At 57.5% G+C, this 20,805-nt stretch overlaps 1 protein-coding gene across 1 annotated transcript; it reads left to right on the forward strand.

Annotated features, from left to right (window-relative positions):
* The first annotated feature begins 277 nt into the window (after positions 1-277).
* LOC140487777 (coiled-coil-helix-coiled-coil-helix domain-containing protein 2-like) lies at positions 278-19,482 on the forward strand. The gene is made up of 4 exons (XM_072587027.1): positions 278-445; positions 9,109-9,334; positions 16,116-16,275; positions 19,339-19,482. The coding sequence occupies exons 1-4, from the start codon at positions 294-296 to the stop codon at positions 19,347-19,349; spliced, it is 549 nt and encodes a 182-aa protein (XP_072443128.1). The 5' UTR covers positions 278-293; the 3' UTR covers positions 19,350-19,482.
* The last annotated feature ends 1,323 nt before the right edge of the window (positions 19,483-20,805 follow it).

Raw genomic sequence — 20,805 nt, forward strand, 5'->3', positions numbered from 1 at the left:
GGAATAGTGTAGGTGGGATGGGCTTCAGATTGGTATGACAGGTTGGCGCAAGATCGAGGACTGAAGGGCCTGTACTGGGCTGTAATGTTCTATTTTTATTGAATCCAAATTTCACTATCTGCTGTGTCAGGATTTGAACCCAGGTCCCTAGCTCATTACTTTGACTAACTGTCCAGTAACATGAACACTCAGTTACAGCGTTGCCATGGTTCAGTTCTGACGACACATCAGAACCCTCCCTCCTCGCAGCATCACAATCAGGGTCAAAGGACAAGGGTGACGTAGGGTGACGTATGGTGACGCACGCACGCTGGGACCACGTGAGTCTGACGCGGAGTCTCGAGGACACGCAGTCCCGTTTGAAGTGGAGTCATCTCAGTTCAGGTTGTGGTCCCGGTCCCGGTCCCGGTCTAACGATGCCCAGAGGAAGCCGCAGTCGAGTGAGGTGAGGGACGCGGTGCCGCTGTTTGTCGGCTGTGACCTCGGACACTTTACCTGAACGGGGACCGTCCTTGTCCGTCTCTTGAAGGACGAGCCGAGGTCACGATTCCAGGCCCGGCCTCAGGCCGCGTTCACAGCCCGAGAACCTCCACCCCGCCCATCCCCCACCCTCCACCACCCCCCCACCCCCCTCCTACCCCCGACCCCCCCCATCACCTTCTGCCCCCCCCGCCCTCGCCTTCTGCCCCCCCCCGCCCTCACCTTCTGCCCCCCCCGCCCTCACCTTCTGCCCCCCCCGCCCTCACCTTCTGCCCCCCCCGCCCTCACCTTCTGCCCCCCCCGCCCTCACCTTCTGCCCCCCCCCGCCCTCACCTTCTGCCCCCCCCGCCCTCACCTTCTGCCCCCCCGCCCTCACCTTCTGCCCCCCCGCCCTCACCTTCTGCCCCCCCCGCCCTCACCTTCTGCCCCCCCCGCCCTCACCTTCTGCCCCCCCCGCCCCTCACCTTCTGCCCCCCCCGCCCTCACCTTCTGCCCCCCCCCGCCCTCACCTTCTGCCCCCCCCGCCCTCACCTTCTGCCCCCCCCGCCCTCACCTTCTGCCCCCCCGCCCTCACCTTCTGCCCCCCCCGCCCTCACCTTCTGCCCCCCCCGCCCTCACCTTCTGCCCCCCCCGCCCTCACCTTCTGCCCCCCCCTCCCCGCCCTCACCTTCTGCCCCCCCCGCCCTCACCTTCTGCCCCCCCCGCCCTCACCTTCTGCCCCCCCGCCCTCACCTTCTGCCCCCCCCGCCCTCACCTTCTGCCCCCCCCGCCCTCACCTTCTGCCCCCCCCGCCCTCACCTTCTGCCCCCCCCGCCCTCACCTTCTGCCCCCCCCGCCCTCACCTTCTGCCCCCCCGCCCTCACCTTCTGCCCCCCCCGCCCTCACCTTCTGCCCCCCCCGCCCTCACCTTCTGCCCCCCCGCCCTCACCTTCTGCCCCCCCCGCCCTCACCTTCTGCCCCCCCCGCCCTCACCTTCTGCCCCCCCCGCCCTCACCTTCTGCCCCCCCCGCCCTCACCTTCTGCCCCCCCCGCCCTCACCTTCTGCCCCCCCCGCCCTCACCTTCTGCCCCCCCCGCCCTCACCTTCTGCCCCCCCCGCCCTCACCTTCTGCCCCCCCCGCCCTCACCTTCTGCCCCCCCCCGCCCTCACCTTCTGCCCCCCCCGCCCTCACCTTCTGCCCCCCCGCCCTCACCTTCTGCCCCCCCCGCCCTCACCTTCTGCCCCCCCCGCCCTCACCTTCTGCCCCCCCCGCCCTCACCTTCTGCCCCCCCCGCCCTCACCTTCTGCCCCCCCGCCCTCACCTTCTGCCCCCCCCGCCCTCACCTTCTGCCCCCCCCCGCCCTCACCTTCTGCCCCCCCCGCCCTCACCTTCTGCCCCCCCCGCCCTCACCTTCTGCCCCCCCCGCCCTCACCTTCTGCCCCCCCCGCCCTCACCTTCTGCCCCCCCCCGCCCTCACCTTCTGCCCCCCCCGCCCTCACCTTCTGCCCCCCCCGCCCTCACCTTCTGCCCCCCCCGCCCTCACCTTCTGCCCCCCCCGCCCTCACCTTCTGCCCCCCCCGCCCTCACCTTCTGCCCCCCCCGCCCTCACCTTCTGCCCCCCCCCGCCCTCACCTTCTGCCCCCCCCGCCCTCACCTTCTGCCCCCCCCGCCCTCACCTTCTGCCCCCCCCGCCCTCACCTTCTGCCCCCCCCGCCCTCACCTTCTGCCCCCCCCGCCCTCACCTTCTGCCCCCCCCGCCCTCACCTTCTGCCCCCCCGCCCTCACCTTCTGCCCCCCCCGCCCTCACCTTCTGCCCCCCCCGCCCTCACCTTCTGCCCCCCCCGCCCTCACCTTCTGCCCCCCCCCGCCCTCACCTTCTGCCCCCCCCGCCCTCACCTTCTGCCCCCCCCGCCCTCACCTTCTGCCCCCCCCGCCCTCACCTTCTGCCCCCCCCGCCCTCACCTTCTGCCCCCCCCGCCCTCACCTTCTGCCCCCCCCGCCCTCACCTTCTGCCCCCCCCCGCCCTCACCTTCTGCCCCCCCCCGCCCTCACCTTCTGCCCCCCCCGCCCTCACCTTCTGCCCCCCCGCCCCTGCCCGCCCTCACCTTCTGCCCCCCCCGCCCTCACCTTCTGCCCCCCCCGCCCTCACCTTCTGCCCCCCCCGCCCTCACCTTCTGCCCCCCCCGCCCTCACCTTCTGCCCCCCCCGCCCTCACCTTCTGCCCCCCCCCGCCCTCACCTTCTGCCCCCCCGCCCTCACCTTCTGCCCCCCCCGCCCTCACCTTCTGCCCCCCCCGCCCTCACCTTCTGCCCCCCCGCCCTCACCTTCTGCCCCCCCGCCCTCACCTTCTGCCCCCCCCGCCCTCACCTTCTGCCCCCCCCGCCCTCACCTTCTGCCCCCCCGCCCTCACCTTCTGCCCCCCCCGCCCTCACCTTCTGCCCCCCCGCCCTCACCTTCTGCCCCCCCCGCCCTCACCTTCTGCCCCCCCCGCCCTCACCTTCTGCCCCCCCCGCCCTCACCTTCTGCCCCCCCGCCCTCACCTTCTGCCCCCCCCGCCCTCACCTTCTGCCCCCCCCGCCCTCACCTTCTGCCCCCCCGCCCTCACCTTCTGCCCCCCCCGCCCTCACCTTCTGCCCCCCCCGCCCTCACCTTCTGCCCCCCCCGCCCTCACCTTCTGCCCCCCCGCCCTCACCTTCTGCCCCCCCCGCCCTCACCTTCTGCCCCCCCCCGCCCTCACCTTCTGCCCCCCCCGCCCTCACCTTCTGCCCCCCCCCGCCCTCACCTTCTGCCCCCCCCGCCCTCACCTTCTGCCCCCCCCGCCCTCACCTTCTGCCCCCCCCGCCCTCACCTTCTGCCCCCCCGCCCTCACCTTCTGCCCCCCCCGCCCTCACCTTCTGCCCCCCCCGCCCTCACCTTCTGCCCCCCCCGCCCTCACCTTCTGCCCCCCCCGCCCTCACCTTCTGCCCCCCCCGCCCTCACCTTCTGCCCCCCCCGCCCTCACCTTCTGCCCCCCCCGCCCTCACCTTCTGCCCCCCCCGCCCTCACCTTCTGCCCCCCCGCCCTCACCTTCTGCCCCCCCCGCCCTCACCTTCTGCCCCCCCCGCCCTCACCTTCTGCCCCCCCCCGCCCTCACCTTCTGCCCCCCCCGCCCTCACCTTCTGCCCCCCCCGCCCTCACCTTCTGCCCCCCCCGCCCTCACCTTCTGCCCCCCCCGCCCTCACCTTCTGCCCCCCCCGCCCTCACCTTCTGCCCCCCCGCCCTCACCTTCTGCCCCCCCCGCCCTCACCTTCTGCCCCCCCCGCCCTCACCTTCTGCCCCCCCCGCCCTCACCTTCTGCCCCCCCCGCCCTCACCTTCTGCCCCCCCCCGCCCTCACCTTCTGCCCCCCCCGCCCTCACCTTCTGCCCCCCCCGCCCTCACCTTCTGCCCCCCCCGCCCTCACCTTCTGCCCCCCCCCCCGCCCTCACCTTCTGCCCCCCCCGCCCTCACCTTCTGCCCCCCCCGCCCTCACCTTCTGCCCCCCCCGCCCTCACCTTCTGCCCCCCCCGCCCTCACCTTCTGCCCCCCCCGCCCTCACCTTCTGCCCCCCCGCCCTCACCTTCTGCCCCCCCGCCCTCACCTTCTGCCCCCCCCGCCCTCACCTTCTGCCCCCCCCGCCCTCACCTTCTGCCCCCCCCGCCCTCACCTTCTGCCCCCCCCGCCCTCACCTTCTGCCCCCCCCGCCCTCACCTTCTGCCCCCCCCGCCCTCACCTTCTGCCCCCCCCGCCCTCACCTTCTGCCCCCCCCGCCCTCACCTTCTGCCCCCCCCGCCCTCACCTTCTGCCCCCCCGCCCTCACCTTCTGCCCCCCCCGCCCTCACCTTCTGCCCCCCCCGCCCTCACCTTCTGCCCCCCCCGCCCTCACCTTCTGCCCCCCCCGCCCTCACCTTCTGCCCCCCCCGCCCTCACCTTCTGCCCCCCCCGCCCTCACCTTCTGCCCCCCCCGCCCTCACCTTCTGCCCCCCCCGCCCTCACCTTCTGCCCCCCCCGCCCTCACCTTCTGCCCCCCCCGCCCTCACCTTCTGCCCCCCCCGCCCTCACCTTCTGCCCCCCCCGCCCTCACCTTCTGCCCCCCCCGCCCTCACCTTCTGCCCCCCCCGCCCTCACCTTCTGCCCCCCCGCCCTCACCTTCTGCCCCCCCGCCCTCACCTTCTGCCCCCCCCGCCCTCACCTTCTGCCCCCCCGCCCTCACCTTCTGCCCCCCCCGCCCTCACCTTCTGCCCCCCCCGCCCTCACCTTCTGCCCCCCCGCCCTCACCTTCTGCCCCCCCCGCCCTCACCTTCTGCCCCCCCCGCCCTCACCTTCTGCCCCCCCCGCCCTCACCTTCTGCCCCCCCCCGCCCTCACCTTCTGCCCCCCCCGCCCTCACCTTCTGCCCCCCCCGCCCTCACCTTCTGCCCCCCCCGCCCTCACCTTCTGCCCCCCCGCCCTCACCTTCTGCCCCCCCGCCCTCACCTTCTGCCCCCCCCGCCCTCACCTTCTGCCCCCCCCGCCCTCACCTTCTGCCCCCCCCGCCCTCACCTTCTGCCCCCCCCGCCCTCACCTTCTGCCCCCCCCGCCCTCACCTTCTGCCCCCCCGCCCTCACCTTCTGCCCCCCCCGCCCTCACCTTCTGCCCCCCCCGCCCTCACCTTCTGCCCCCCCCGCCCTCACCTTCTGCCCCCCCCGCCCTCACCTTCTGCCCCCCCCGCCCTCACCTTCTGCCCCCCCCGCCCTCACCTTCTGCCCCCCCCGCCCTCACCTTCTGCCCCCCCCGCCCTCACCTTCTGCCCCCCCCGCCCTCACCTTCTGCCCCCCCCGCCCTCACCTTCTGCCCCCCCCGCCCTCACCTTCTGCCCCCCCCGCCCTCACCTTCTGCCCCCCCCGCCCTCACCTTCTGCCCCCCCCGCCCTCACCTTCTGCCCCCCCCGCCCTCACCTTCTGCCCCCCCCGCCCTCACCTTCTGCCCCCCCCGCCCTCACCTTCTGCCCCCCCCGCCCTCACCTTCTGCCCCCCCCGCCCTCACCTTCTGCCCCCCCCGCCCTCACCTTCTGCCCCCCCCGCCCTCACCTTCTGCCCCCCCCGCCCTCACCTTCTGCCCCCCCCGCCCTCACCTTCTGCCCCCCCCGCCCTCACCTTCTGCCCCCCCCGCCCTCACCTTCTGCCCCCCCCGCCCTCACCTTCTGCCCCCCCGCCCTCACCTTCTGCCCCCCCCGCCCTCACCTTCTGCCCCCCCCGCCCTCACCTTCTGCCCCCCCGCCCTCACCTTCTGCCCCCCCCGCCCTCACCTTCTGCCCCCCCCCTCACCTTCTGCCCCCCCCCGCCCTCACCTTCTGCCCCCCCCCGCCCTCACCTTCTGCCCCCCCCCGCCCTCACCTTCTGCCCCCCCCGCCCTCACCTTCTGCCCCCCCCGCCCTCACCTTCTGCCCCCCCCCGCCCTCACCTTCTGCCCCCCCCCGCCCTCACCTTCTGCCCCCCCCGCCCTCACCTTCTGCCCCCCCCCGCCTCACCTTCTGCCCCCCCCGCCCTCACCTTCTGCCCCCCCCGCCCTCACCTTCTGCCCCCCCCCGCCCTCACCTTCTGCCCCCCCCCGCCCTCACCTTCTGCCCCCCCCCGCCCTCACCTTCTGCCCCCCCCGCCCTCACCTTCTGCCCCCCCCCGCCCTCACCTTCTGCCCCCCCCGCCCTCACCTTCTGCCCCCCCCGCCCTCACCTCTGCCCCCCCCGCCCTCACCTTCTGCCCCCCCGCCCTCACCTTCTGCCCCCCCCGCCCTCACCTTCTGCCCCCCCGCCCTCACCTTCTGCCCCCCCCCGCCCTCACCTTCTGCCCCCCCCCGCCCTCACCTTCTGCCCCCCCCGCCCTCACCTTCTGCCCCCCCCCGCCCTCACCTTCTGCCCCCCCCCGCCCTCACCTTCTGCCCCCCCCGCCCTCACCTTCTGCCCCCCCCGCCCTCACCTTCTGCCCCCCCCGCCCTCACCTTCTGCCCCCCGCTCACCTCTGCCCCCCCCGCCTCACCTTCTGCCCCCCCCGCCCTCACCTTCTGCCCCCCCCGCCCTCACCTTCTGCCCCCCCCGCCCTCACCTTCTGCCCCCCCGCCCTCACCTTCTGCCCCCCCCGCCCTCACCTTCTGCCCCCCCCGCCCTCACCTTCTGCCCCCCCGCCCTCACCTCTGCCCCCCGCCCTCACCTTCTGCCCCCCCCGCCCTCACCTTCTGCCCCCCCCGCCCTCACCTTCTGCCCCCCCCGCCCTCACCTTCTGCCCCCCCCGCCCTCACCTTCTGCCCCCCTCACCTCTCCGCCCTCACCTTCTGCCCCCCCCGCCCTCACCTTCTGCCCCCCCCGCCCTCACCTTCTGCCCCCCCCGCCCTCACCTTCTGCCCCCCCCGCCCTCACCTTCTGCCCCCCCCGCCCTCACCTTCTGCCCCCCCCGCCCTCACCTTCTGCCCCCCCCGCCCTCACCTTCTGCCCCCCCCGCCCTCACCTTCTGCCCCCCCCGCCCTCACCTTCTGCCCCCCCCGCCCTCACCTTCTGCCCCCCCCGCCCTCACCTTCTGCCCCCCCCGCCCTCACCTTCTGCCCCCCCCGCCCTCACCTTCTGCCCCCCCCGCCCTCACCTTCTGCCCCCCCGCCCTCACCTTCTGCCCCCCCGCCCTCACCTTCTGCCCCCCCGCCCTCACCTTCTGCCCCCCCCGCCCTCACCTTCTGCCCCCCCCCTGCCCCCCTCACCTTCTGCCCCCCCCGCCCTCACCTTCTGCCCCCCCCGCCCTCACCTTCTGCCCCCCCCCGCCCTCACCTTCTGCCCCCCCCGCCCTCACCTTCTGCCCCCCCCCGCCCTCACCTTCTGCCCCCCCGCCCTCACCTTCTGCCCCCCCCGCCCTCACCTTCTGCCCCCCCCGCCCTCACCTTCTGCCCCCCCCGCCCTCACCTTCTGCCCCCCCCGCCCTCACCTTCTGCCCCCCCCGCCCTCACCTTCTGCCCCCCCCGCCCTCACCTTCTGCCCCCCCCCGCCCTCACCTTCTGCCCCCCCCGCCCTCACCTTCTGCCCCCCCCGCCCTCACCTTCTGCCCCCCGCCCTCACCTTCTGCCCCCCCCGCCCTCACCTTCTGCCCCCCCCGCCCTCACCTTCTGCCCGCCTCCCTCTGCCCCGCTCCTTCTGCCCCCCCGCCCTCACCTTCTGCCCCCCCCGCCCTCACCTTCTGCCCCCCCCCGCCCTCACCTTCTGCCCCCCCCCGCCCTCACCTTCTGCCCCCCCCGCCCTCACCTTCTGCCCCCCCCGCCCTCACCTTCTGCCCCCCCGCCCTCACCTTCTGCCCCCCCCGCCCTCACCTTCTGCCCCCCCCGCCCTCACCTTCTGCCCCCCCCGCCCTCACCTTCTGCCCCCCCCCGCCCCGCCCTCACCTTCTGCCCCCCCCGCCCTCACCTTCTGCCCCCCCCCGCCCTCACCTTCTGCCCCCGCCTCTGCCCCCCGCCTCACCTTCTGCCCCCCCCGCCCTCACCTTCTGCCCCCCCCGCCCTCACCTTCTGCCCCCCGCCTCACCTTCTGCCCCCCCCGCCCTCACCTTCTGCCCCCCCCGCCCTCACCTTCTGCCCCCCCCGCCCTCACCTTCTGCCCCCCCCGCCCTCACCTTCTGCCCCCCCCCGCCCTCACCTTCTGCCCCCCCCGCCCTCACCTTTCTGCCCCCCCGCCCTCACCTTCTGCCCCCCCGCCCTCACCTTCTGCCCCCCCCGCCCTCACCTTCTGCCCCCCCCGCCCTCACCTTCTGCCCCCCCCGCCCTCACCTTCTGCCCCCCCCGCCCTCACCTTCTGCCCCCCCCGCCCTCACCTTCTGCCCCCCCCGCCCTCACCTTCTGCCCCCCCCTCCCTCGCCCCGCCCTCACCTTCTGCCCCCCCCGCCCTCACCTTCTGCCCCCCCCGCCCTCACCTTCTGCCCCCCCCCGCCCTCACCTTCTGCCCCCCCCCGCCCTCACCTTCTGCCCCCCCCGCCCTCACCTTCTGCCCCCCCGCCCTCACCTTCTGCCCCCCCCCCGCCCTCACCTTCTGCCCCCCCCCCGCCCTCACCTTCTGCCCCCCCCCCGCCCTCACCTTCTGCCCCCCCCCCGCCCTCACCTTCTGCCCCCGCCTCCTTCTGCCCCCCCCCGCCCTCACCTTCTGCCCCCCCCCCCGCCCTCACCTTCTGCCCCCCCCCCGCCCTCACCTTCTGCCCCCCCCCCCGCCCTCACCTTCTGCCCCCCCCCCGCCCTCACCTTCTGCCCCCCCCCCGCCCTCACCTTCTGCCCCCCCCCCGCCCTCACCTTCTGCCCCCCCCCCCGCCCTCACCTTCTGCCCCCCCCCCGCCCTCACCTTCTGCCCCCCCCCGCCCTCGCATCTCCTCCCTCACCCGAAATCACCCTGTCCCCTCCTTCAAACCCAGTCACCATCCCTCACCCCCAATCTCCTCCCTTGCCTGTGCCCAAACCCATTCTTTTCCCCCCCCCCCCCATGCCCCCCTTTCCCTGAACACAGCCAATCCCCTCTTCTGTCGCTCCTTTCTTCCACATTCCCATTTTTTAATTGGTTTTTGTTAATTAAATTGGGCTGTTAACAGTCTCTGTACATCAGACTCCACTCACTAATACTTTCTCCTCTTTGTTGTAGCCGCCCACCACCACCTCGTGCAGCTCCCCCTGCTCATCCTCCACCAGCAGCTGTTGCCCCAACCCCAATGCAGCCACGGCAGCCAGGTCTGATGGCACAGATGGCAAGCACAGCTGCGGGCGTGGCGGTGGGCTCGGCGGTTGGCCATGTGATGGGTAGTGCTCTGACAGGTGCCCTCAGTGGAGGCAGTAGCTCTGAACCTGCTAAGGCTGATGTTACCTATCAGGTAAGGGAGCATTTGGAGATTTCGGTCAGAAATTAACTTCCCTGAACTGCTATAAATGCAAGAATATATCGCATCCCCTCTCTTTTACGACTTTGTGTCCCTTCTTTTAACCACCCCCTCACAGATAAAAGGTATGGAAGCTAAATTGTGCTCAGTACTCCAAGTACATGCACAACATCTCCTATACAATTGTAACAAGTGTTGTTATTTGAAGACCCTAACCTCCTGAAATAAAAGGCAATATTTTATTAACTTTCCTAATCATTTCCTTTATCTGCAAACAAACCTTTTGTGATTCATATCTAATGATGCCCAGATCTCTGTCCCACCTGTCCTACGGCAATCTGTAGTCTTTTTCCATTTAAATATTCTGTTGTTTTGCTTTCAACTAAAGTGAACTTCTATCTTTTCACTTTTGCTGCTGCTCGTAGCTGCTCCTGCTGAGGGTTCTGCAGTCATGGTGTCACACTAGTGCCATCTTCACGTCCCAGATCTTATCCACCATTCAACTATGTTTTGGTATTCTCTATCTACAAGGAAGTGCTGTTCTGCTGTGATCAAACGGCTGGAATTTGAACACTTTCTTTTCTGGGTGGCTCTTTTTACATTTAAAGTTCTTTTTGCTCTTGCAATTTCAGGCACCTTGGTATTGATCTTGTGGAATTTTTAGAATATGTCTTCACATTGTGGAAAGTTGAGTGTGGAGTCAGAGAAAATGGGGAAGCACTAAATGAATACTTTTCACACTATAATACTGAGATACAGGTTACTAGGCTAGATGGGATTGAGATGCATAAGGAGGTGTTCACAATCCTGGAAAGTGTGAAAATAGATAATCCCTCTGGGCTGGATGGGAGTTATCCTAGGATTCTCTGGGAAGCCAGGAAGGAGATTGCTGAGCCTTTGGCTTTGATCTGTCATCATTGTCTACAATGGAATAGTGCCAGAAGACTGGAGGATAACAAATGTTCCCTTGTTCAAGAAGGGGAGGAGAGACAACTTTGGTAATTACAGAGCAGTGAGCCTTACTTCGGTTGTGGGTAAAGTGTTGGAAAGGATTGTAAGAGAGGATTTGTAATCATCTGGAAAGGAGGAGTAAGTTGATTAGGGATAGTCAACACTGTTTTGTGAAGGATAGGTCGTGCCTCTCAAACCTTAGAGTTCTTTGAGAAGGTGACCAAACAGGTGGGTGGGGGTAAATGCGGTGAGCAGTTGATGTAGTGTATATGGATTTCAGTAAGGCATTTGATAAGGTTCCCCATGGTAGGCTATGCACAAAAAATGGAGTCATGGGATTGAGGGTGATTTAGCAGTTCAGATCGGAAATTGGCTAGCTGAAAAAGTCAGAAGGTGATGGTTGATGGGAAATATACATCCGGGAGTTAATTTACTAGCGGGGTACCACAGTGATCTGTTTTGGTTCCGCTGTTGGTTGTTTATACAAATGAGCTGGATGAGGGCAAAGAAGGATGGGTTAGTACATTTGCGGATGACACTAAGGTTAGTAGAGTTGTGGATAGCGGCGAAGGGCCTTTGTAGGTTACAGAGACTTAGATAAGCTGCAGAACTGGGCTGAGAGGTGGCAAATGGGATTTAATGTGGCAAAGTGAGGTGATTCACTTTGGAAGGAGTAACAGGAATAGAGTACTGGGCTAATAGTAAAATTATTGATAGTGTAGATGAGCAGAAAGATCTCTGTCCAGGTACATAGATCCTTGAAAGTTGCCACCCATGTTGATAGGGTTGTTAAGAAAGCATACAGTGTGTTAGCTTTTATCGGTAGAGCGATTGAGTTTTGGAACCATACGATCATGCTGCAGCTGTACAAAACTGGTGCAGCGACATTTGAAGTACTGCGTACAGTTCTGGTCACCGCATTATAGGAAGAATTTGGAAGCTTTGGAAAGGGTTTAGAGGAGATTTGAGGATGGAGGGAAGATCTTATGAGGAAAGGCTGAGAGACTTGAGGCTGTTTTTGTAAGAGAAGGTTGAGAAGCAACTTAATTGAGACATACAAGATATTCAGTTAAAATAAATCACCCAGCACCAGGTTATAGTCCAACAAGTTTATTTGGAAGCACTAGCTCTCAGAGCACTGGTCCTTCAGGTGGTTGTGGAGTAGAAGATTATCAGACACAGAATTTGGAGCAAAAGTTGATAGTGTGATGTAACTGAAATCATATTGAAAAAGACCTGGATTGTTTTAAGTGTCTCATCTTTTCGAATGAACATGTTGGTTTCAGTTCTTTCAAATGTACATTACAGAACTTTTTAAAGTTACATTTTCAAGTGAACTTTAACAAGAGGTGCCTTATTGGCCCAGATAATGTACTGAAGGTGTGAGGTGCCCTGTGTAAGACTGTGCCACAATGGTCAGACTGATTCTATTCTAAAAAACAGAACTACAGAATCTTACATGGATTCATGCAATTTTTGAGCAAAATAAAATGTAATTCTGCAAGTACATATTCACCTAACAAACTTGTATTTTGGGGGGAGGGGTGCGGATATGAGTGTAAGAGAGTATGTGTATGTGTGAGTGTAAAGGGGTATAAGTCTGAGTGGATGCGTGTGAGAGTGTGGGATTGTATGTGTGAGCGTGTGAGAGAGCGCTTGTGTATGAGGGAGGGTCTGTGTGAGTGTATGGGTCTCTAGGGGTCTGTGTCAGGGGTTTGTGTGTGTCTGTGCACATGATGGTGTCTGTGCTGTGGGGTCACCTGTAATGTGACATGAACCCAAGATCCCGGTTGAGGCCATCTTCATGGGTACCGAACTTGGCTATCAGCTTCTGCTCGGCCATTTTGCATTGTTAACTATCTGGAAGTCCACCTTGGACAATGGGTACCTGAGGGTCTGAGGTGAAATATCCTGGACCGCTGAAATATGAGATAGACAACAAGGGCTGAGTCGCATGAGTACCTGCCACGTACGTGATGGGAGGTGACCCCACACGTAATGATGTTATCTGTGTCGACGTTCTGAAATGTCTTGCAGCGTCTACCGTTGTCCTAAAAGCTGGGCAGTTTGCTACGAACAATGATCTGTTTGAGGTTTGGCTGTTTAAAGGTGAGAAATGGAGGCATGGGGAAGGTCTTGGCAAGGTGCTCATCTTCATTGTTAACGCGAAGAACATGGTGTAGTTTTTCAGCACCTGGGAAGTACTGGACAACGAAGGGTACTCTGGTTGCAGCTTGTCTGTCCCCTGAGGAGGTCATTATGGTTTCTCGCTACAGCACGTCAGAACTGGTGGTCGATGAGTTGAGCATCATATCCTGTTCTTATCAGGGCATCCCTGAGTACTTCCAGGTGTCCATCACATTCCTCCTGAACTGAACAGACCCTGTGTACGCGAAGGGCTTGTCCATGGGGGATGGCTGTTTTAATGTGTTTTGGGTGGAGGCTGGAGAAGTGTAGCATTGTGAGGTTATCTGTGGGTTTGCAGTAGAGTGAGATGCTGAGGTGCTAATTCTTGATGGAGACGCATGTGTCCAAGAATGAGACATAGTCGAGAGTAGTCCATGGTGAGTTTGGTGGGATGAAACTCTTTGATACCACTATAGTTGTTTCAATGACTCCTCGCCATGGGTCCAGAGGAAGAAAATGTTGTCAGTGTGCCTGGTGTATAGTGTTGGTTGGAGGTCCTGTGGAGAGAAGTATTGTTCGAACCAGTGCATGAACATTATCATGCACAACCCACCATCAAACTCACCATGGACGACTCTCTACTATGTCTCATTCTTGGACACGTGCATCTCCAACAAGGATGGGCACCTCAGCACCTCCCTCTACTGCAAGCCCACATGATGCTACACTTCTCCAGCCTCCACTCGAAACATATTAAAACAGCCATCCCCCATGGACAAACCTTGCGTGTACACAGGATCTGTTCAGTTGAGAATGACACCTGGAAGTACTCCGGGATGCCCTGCTAAGAACGGATTACGACGCTCAACTCATCGACTACCCGTTCCGATGTGCCACAGCAAGAAACCATAATGACCTCCTCAGGAGACAGACATGAGCTACAACCGACAGTGTACCCTTTATTGTCCAGTACTTCCCAGGAGCTGAAAAGCTACGCCATGTCCTTCACAGCCTGCAGTTCATTATCAATGAGGATGAGCACCTGGCCAAGACCTTCCCCACACCTCCACTTTTCTCCTTTTAAACAATCACGAAACCTCAAACAGATCATTTTTCCGGGCAAACTGCCCAGCTTTCAGGACAACTCCATACAACCATGTCACGGTAGACACTGCAAAACGTATCAGTGTTGACGTGGATACCACCATTACGTGTAGGGACACCTCCCACTATGTGGCAGATACTCATACGACTCAGCCAACGTTGTCTATCTCATACGCTGCAGGCCAGGATGCCCTGAGGCATGGTACATTGGTGGGCAGGAGCAGAGGTTACGGTAATGGATGAATGGACACCACACAATAGTCAACAGACAGGAGTGTTCCCTGTCGGAGAACACTTCAACGGTCCAGGGCATTTGACCTTGGATCTTCGGATGACCATCCTCCAAGGCAGACTTCGGGACAGGAAACAACACCGTGGCTGAGCAGAGGCTGATAGCCAAGTTCAGTACCCGTGGGGATGGCCTCAACTGGGACCTTGGGTTCGTGTCGCACTACAGGTGATCCCACTGCTCTACACACAGATACGCATGCACACTCACGCAGACTCTCTCTCATACACTCACATGTACACTTCCACACACCCACACCCTCTTACAGACTTATACCCCTTTACACACTCACTCTTACACACTCAACCTCTTTTCTCCTCTCTTTCCTCCCCCCCCCCCCCCTCCCCCCAACACACGCACCCACACTCTCTCTCTGTCTCCCCTGCACGCATGTGCACACAAGTTTGTGAGGTGAATTTGTCCTTGCAGAATTTCATTTTATTTTGCTCAAAAACTGCATGAATCCGTGTAAGTTTCTGTTAATCCCTTTTTTAGATTAGAATCAGTCTGAACATTGGGGCACAGACGGTCTCACACAAAGCATTGAAGGTGTGAGGTGCCCTATCAGGGCTGACATGACACCAATGGTTAAAGTTCAATTGAGAATGTAATTTTAAAGTTCTGAATTTATTTATGAAAGAACTGAAACCAATATGCCCAATCTAATAGATGAGAGACTTAACAAATAATCCAGGTCTTTTTCAATAAATGATTTCAGTTACATGACACTGTAAACTTTTGCTACAATTTCTGTATTTTATGATCTTATACTCCTGATGAAGGAGCAGCGCTCCAAAAGCTAGTACTTACAAATAAACCTGTTGGACTATAACCTGGTGTTGTGATTTCTAACTTTGTCCACCCCAGTCCATCACCAGCATCTCCAAGTCAAGATAATCAGAAGGTTAGATGGGTTGGATAGTGAGAGCCTTTTTCCTCGGATGGCGATGGCCAGCATGAGGGGGACACAGCTTTAAATTGAGGGATGATATAGGACATATGTCAGAGGGAGTTTCTTTACTCACTGGTAGGGGCATGGAACACACTGCCTGCAACAGTAGCAGACTTGCCAAGTTTAAGGGCATTTAAATGGTTGTTGGATAAACGTATGGATGAGAATGGAATAGTGTAGATTAGGTTTCAGATTGGTTCCACAGTTGGTGCAAATTCAAGGGCGGAAGGGCCTGTCCTGCACTGTAATGTTCTATCACTGTGTTGTATTATCTGCTAAAAGTTTGCCCACTCTTTTTAATTCATTGTTAACCTTTTGGAGGCTGCTTGTATCTTCCTCATCCCTCCTTATTCTACCTGTTACAGTATCATCAGTTTGGGTTAGATTATAATTGGCATCTTCATCCAAGTTGTTAGGTTAGTGGAGATCCCTGCAGTGATCCCTGCAACACGCCACTAACTAGTTAAATGATCTGAGAGTGACATGTTTATCCGGCCTCCTTTTCCTGTTGATCAGTCCTTTTTCTATGATGGTATATCACCCTGATACAATGAGGTCTTTGCATGTATAATACCTTTGTATGTGGCACTTTATCAAATGCCTTTTGGAAATCCAAACACACCACCTTATTCCCTTCACCTAGCCTGCTTGTTACATCCTCAAAGAGCCCGAATAAATTTGTCAGACAAGCTTTTCCCTCTAATAAAACTATATTGACTCTGCTGGACCATGTTCTGATTTTTGGCATAGTGCTTGACAACTTGCTGCATAAAGAATCTGAGCATTTCCCAAAGACATTTAATGTCCCAGGAAAACTATTGAGTTGTTTTACTTTCTGAAGTCTTCACACATGACCCCACCCATTAGCCGCATGGGAAATAAGCTATCCAAGCCAGGTGACTGCTCCAATTTAAGCATAGCCGATCTTTTCAGTATCTTCTCCCTTTTTCCTTAATTAACCATCTATATAAAAAAAACTCATTCATGATTCTAGCCTGAGTACTTTGTCCCAAATAAGAACCATTCCATCTGTATGACCAACTTTTTCTCAGACACATTGTTGTGTCCATTCTATTGTCTTTGCCAGTTTTATTGTTCTGTTTTACTTCTCTGTGCTGTTTGCTTTTAAGCTCCTGTGAAGGACCTTGGACTATTTCAATACTTTACATACATTACATAAGTTCAAGTTGGTTTTGTGTATTCTTTTGGGTTACACATAAAGGGAAGTTGATGCAGTGACAGGGCACTTTAAGAGAAGCGGTAACACTGCTTCAAAGGTACGAGTTCAATGCAGTGTGATAGTCGCCTGCCAGTTGCCCTTTAGTCAGTGCAGTTTGCCTGTTTCTCTGTAGGAGCCTCCACTGGCAGCCTCTCCGACCCAGTCACAAACCCAGCAGAACATGCCATGCCAATTTGAACTGAAGCAATTCCTGGAGTGTGCCCAGAACCAGCATGACCTGTCTCTCTGCGACGGATTCAATGAGGTGTTGAAGCAATGCAAATCATCATATGGTAAGTGTGGAAGGTCTTAATGGCCATTGGTTTTAATTTAAATATGTGCCCCAGTTGGGAAGGATTCGTGGGATGGGCTTGCACTGGGGACGTGAACTGTGCTTAACCCCTCCTGCACTCTCACGTGGCCACACCGAGTGCTTGAGAACTTTCTTGAAATATTGGAAGTAGGGTGTAGGGATATTTTTTAAGGCAGAGGTAAGTAGATTCTTTATAAGTTGGGGATTAAATATGAGCATAGGCAGAAATGTGAAGTAATTTCTGCTAACTATATTTGTAATAAGTGTGTGTATATATGGGGGAGTGAGGAGGGACTGAGGGGTGACAGGGAGGGGAGTCCAGTGGGGTTGCATGCAAGGGGGAGTGAAAGTGTTGCATGCGTAGCGTGCAGGCACACAAGATGGTGTTGGAATAGGGCTCCGACAGCTTTCCTTTTCTTCCCCTCTCTCTATACCTTTACTTACCTCTTGACCTGAGCTCGGATGGCATCAGTGACGGTGAGAGCCCAGTGTGGACCTTGAATGAGCCCTTATTTATTTTTCTGGGGTGAGCACAGGAGTTGTCATTGGAATTGGCAGCTACTACATCAGAGACGACATCAATTAGGTAGCCCAATGGCGAAAGGTGGCTTCTGTGGATTGGTGACCTCATTGGTTGGGTCCAGTTCTGGCAGTGGTGATGTGCTGTCAGAAGGGCATCACACAACATTAACACGGTGCGCCCAGCAGTGAGAGGTGCAACTCAGACATTGGTTTGATTCACTTGGCAGTGTAGGCATTGTTGATGGTGATAAGCTGGCTCAGGATTGATCAACTTTTTCTTTTTTCCTTAAATTATTGAAAATGGCACAGAATCGTTGTAGTAACTGAAAGCTTACACTATTTTGTAAAATACACATGACAAAATCATTCAGATGGATTGTGATGTCTGCAGGGGTGGGTGTGGAGAGGAGGCAGCACTTGTCAGGGAGTACAAGATGAGGTTGGTGGGAGTGAAACAGGATGAAGACAGGACGGTGTGGATACATGTGGTGGCAAACTACATGGAGAGGGATGAGTGTGTCAAATTCCTTGGAGTGACAATAACTGGCAATCTGTCCTGGAACTCCCAGTTTGACGCAATGGTAAAGACACAACACCTCCTCTTCCTCAGGCAGCTTAGGAAGTTTGGCATGTCCATTAGGACCCTCACCAACTTTTACAGAAAGCATTTTACCTGGGTGCATAATGGCTTGGAACGTCAAATGCTCTGTCCAGGATTGTAAGAAACTACAGGTAGTGCTTCTATAATGCAATGGTTACATGCTTGTGCCATCAGTATTATAGAAATATTGCACTTTAGAAACAGTGCTTAACATATTGGCAATATAATTGCATTATAGCCAACATATGCTTTAAAAGGCTGTGCTTTAGAGCCAATATCCCCAATTCATCAATTGCGATATAGTGAATTTGTGTTAACGAAACGACCTGTACAGAAAGTTGTGAGCACAGCGCAGACCATCATAGAAATCAGCCTCCCATCCATGATCTCCATTTACACTTCTCATTGCTGTGGAAAGACTGCCAACATAACCAAAGACCCTTCCAAGCCCAGGAATGCTCTCTTCCATCAGGCAGAAGCTACAGAAATTTGAACACCTGCGCAAGGTTCCAAGAACAGGTTTTTCTCTACTGTTACTAGACTGTTGAATGAATTTCTAACTTCAAATAATGTTGATCTTGGGTTGCCCACTTTCTGTGTAGCCTTGCTTAATCAATCATCTCGCTATGATCTGCCTATACTGCTTGAAAAACAAAGCTTCTCATTGTACTCCAATAAATCAAATCAACTCTGTGTGAGGGGGAATGTAGGGAGGTAGTCAGGGTTGGGATTGAGGGTGTGGGAGGGGAGGGGCTTGAAAGAAGAATGTGGAGGGTAAAAGGATGAGAGCAAGGGAGGTTTAAAGAATTTTTAAAAAGTTTCAGTAGGTATAAGGGCCAAATCTGAAATCTTTGTGCCCACAGGTTACATACCAGGCCCTCCCCCTCATTTGGGCACAGTACTGACTGGTTACTGGACTAGCAATCCAGAGAATGTAGTGCAAATTCATTATGGCATCTGGGACAACTTAAACTTCAGTGAACGCTCACTTCTGGCTGTGAAACTATCACATTGGCCTAAAATACCATCTAGCTTACTAATAACCTCGTGAAGGAAAACTCTCATTCTTACTGGGACCCATAGATTCTGAAATGAGTGTTACCAGGTTCAACAAGATACTTCAGCAAAATGGGAGGTGCTGCATTTTGGGAAAGCAAATCAGCGCAGGATTTATACACTTAATGGTAAGGTCACTTTTGGAATATCGTCTGCAATTCTGGTCTCCCTACTATTGGAAGGATGTTGTGAAACTTGAAAGGGTTCAGAAAAGATTTTCCACCCCTGGCAACATCCTTGTAAATTTGAGCTATTGGGAGAGGTTGAATAGGCTGGGGCTGATTTCCCTGAAGTGTCGGAGGCTGAGGTTTATAAAATCATGAGGGGGCATGGATAGGATAAAATAGACAAGGTTTTTTCCTGAGGTGGGGGAGTCCAGAACTAGTGGGCATAGGTTTAGGGTGAGAGGGGCAAGATCTAAAAGGGACATAAGGGGTTACATTTTCAAGGAGGGTGGTACATGTATGGAATGAGCTGCCAGAGGAAGTGGAGGAGGCTGGTACAGTTGCAACACTTAAAAGGCATCTGGATGGGTATATGAACAGGAAGGGTTTAGAGGGAAATGGGCTAAGTGCTGGCAAATGGGACTAGATTAGGTTGGGACATCCGGTTGGCTTGGATCAAAGGGTCTGTTTCTGTGCTGTGCTACTCTGACAATGACTGAGTGCAGACCCTAACTAGATGTAGGTGAAATTGGTTAAAAATTGCTCACACATTCTCGTTCACATCCAGCAGAGTTGAAGTTTGCTAATTGCAGCTCTCATTTAGAACTTGGTCCCTCCTCTCTGCTTTTGTTAATGGTGGGAACATTGGCCATCTGTGGTTAAACCAACAGCTGTTGCTGACTCGTTCTCTTTTAATTAGGTTTGTCTTGAAGACCTGCTGGTTGGAATCCTGGAGTTTGAAGAGGAAAGGCAGGAAGATGATCCTGTTGAAGTCTTCTGATGAATTCATTGAGTTCAGTTATGTACAGTCACTGGATGTGAATAAAATATTCTTGTAATTGGACTCTGCCTCTGTTTTGTAAGCTGGATGGTGGTGATAACTGCGTGTTGATATTTGTAGCAAGGGCCTCTGGTTGCTGTGCAGTTGCTATGGTGACTCGAACCAGCATCAGCTACTTGTGTCTGCTTTAGATAATTCTAGAGAGACTGTAAGCTGATCTTTCTCTGCTGTACAGAGAACAAAATTTGATAGAATTGATTGTATAAACACTATTCAACACTAAGTGACAGAAGTCAGTAACCACAGAAAACAGATTTGTTGATTGAAATAACTTGCTGCATTAACAAAGCTTCCAAGCTAGAGCACACTCTGAAAGGGCACTGGATTCAGATTCAACATTTAAGGCGATATTCAATTCCTCCTAACTGGAATATATTCCAGAGAGGAAGGAAGGTTGTTAGGGGGAGAAAGCATCCATGGTTAAGCAAGGTAGTTAAAAAGTTAAAGATAACAGTAAGACAAAACAAAGACATTATAAATTACCAAGGCTAGTGAATTTGGAAACTTTAAAGATCAACAGCGGTTCACTTTTTTTAAAAAAAAAGCAAAGGTTACTTACAAAAGAAGGCTAGGCAAAATGTAAAAAGGGATATTGTGGGGAATGCAAATGATCAGTTGGTATTAGAACAAAACTATTAATCGTGAAACTCAAGTTATTTTCTGGGGACCTGAGTTCAAATGGTGGATGGTGAAAGTCAATATTTAATTCAATAAGAAATTGTGAAATTCAGTCTAATGATGACCATGAAACAACTTTTGTTGATGGGACAAAATCTAGTTAGTTAATTAATGTCTTTCAGGGAAGGAAATGCGTTATCCTTACCAGTCTGGCCTGTGTGTGACTCCAACTGACCTCCAAGGCACTCTGTTGTATCAATTGCTAAAAGTCCAGGAAGAAAGGAAACTGGGTATGTGACTGGTGGTGGCAAAACAGTATATAGTCAGGAGGGAGTTGCCCCTGGACTCCTCAACATTAATTCTGGATTGTCTCATAGTATCAAGTCAAACATGGACAAAGAAAACTGTTGATTACAAATATTATCTCCTCTGAGCTATTAAATTAGTATTCCACATGACCTGGGTGGGGAATTTCAACGTTTGCTACCAAGAACAGCTCAGCAGATGATCCCACTGATCAGCTGCTCCACTCAGCCTGTGGTGGATGGTTAAGGAAGAAGCAAGAGGGTAAATCCAATCTGCTTCAGATGCATCTATCCATTACAGCAACAATGTCCACTGCATATTTCTTGTGGAGATGAAGTCCTGTCTTCTCATTAGAATACTCTTCATTGTGGCATCTGGCACTATCAATGCTAAATAACTTCA

Source organism: Chiloscyllium punctatum, chromosome 17, assembly GCF_047496795.1.
Source record: "Chiloscyllium punctatum isolate Juve2018m chromosome 17, sChiPun1.3, whole genome shotgun sequence".
Taxonomy (NCBI): Eukaryota; Metazoa; Chordata; class Chondrichthyes; order Orectolobiformes; family Hemiscylliidae; genus Chiloscyllium; species Chiloscyllium punctatum.

Coding starts and splice junctions, on each gene's coding strand:
- LOC140487777 (XM_072587027.1), top strand. CDS start 294: ATGGTGACGCACGCACGCTGGGACCACGTGAGTCTGACGCGGAGTCTC. Junction 446..9,108: donor GGAAGCCGCAGTCGAGTGAG/GTGAGGGACGCG, acceptor TCTTTGTTGTAG/CCGCCCACCACCACCTCGTG. Junction 9,335..16,115: donor AGGCTGATGTTACCTATCAG/GTAAGGGAGCAT, acceptor GTTTCTCTGTAG/GAGCCTCCACTGGCAGCCTC.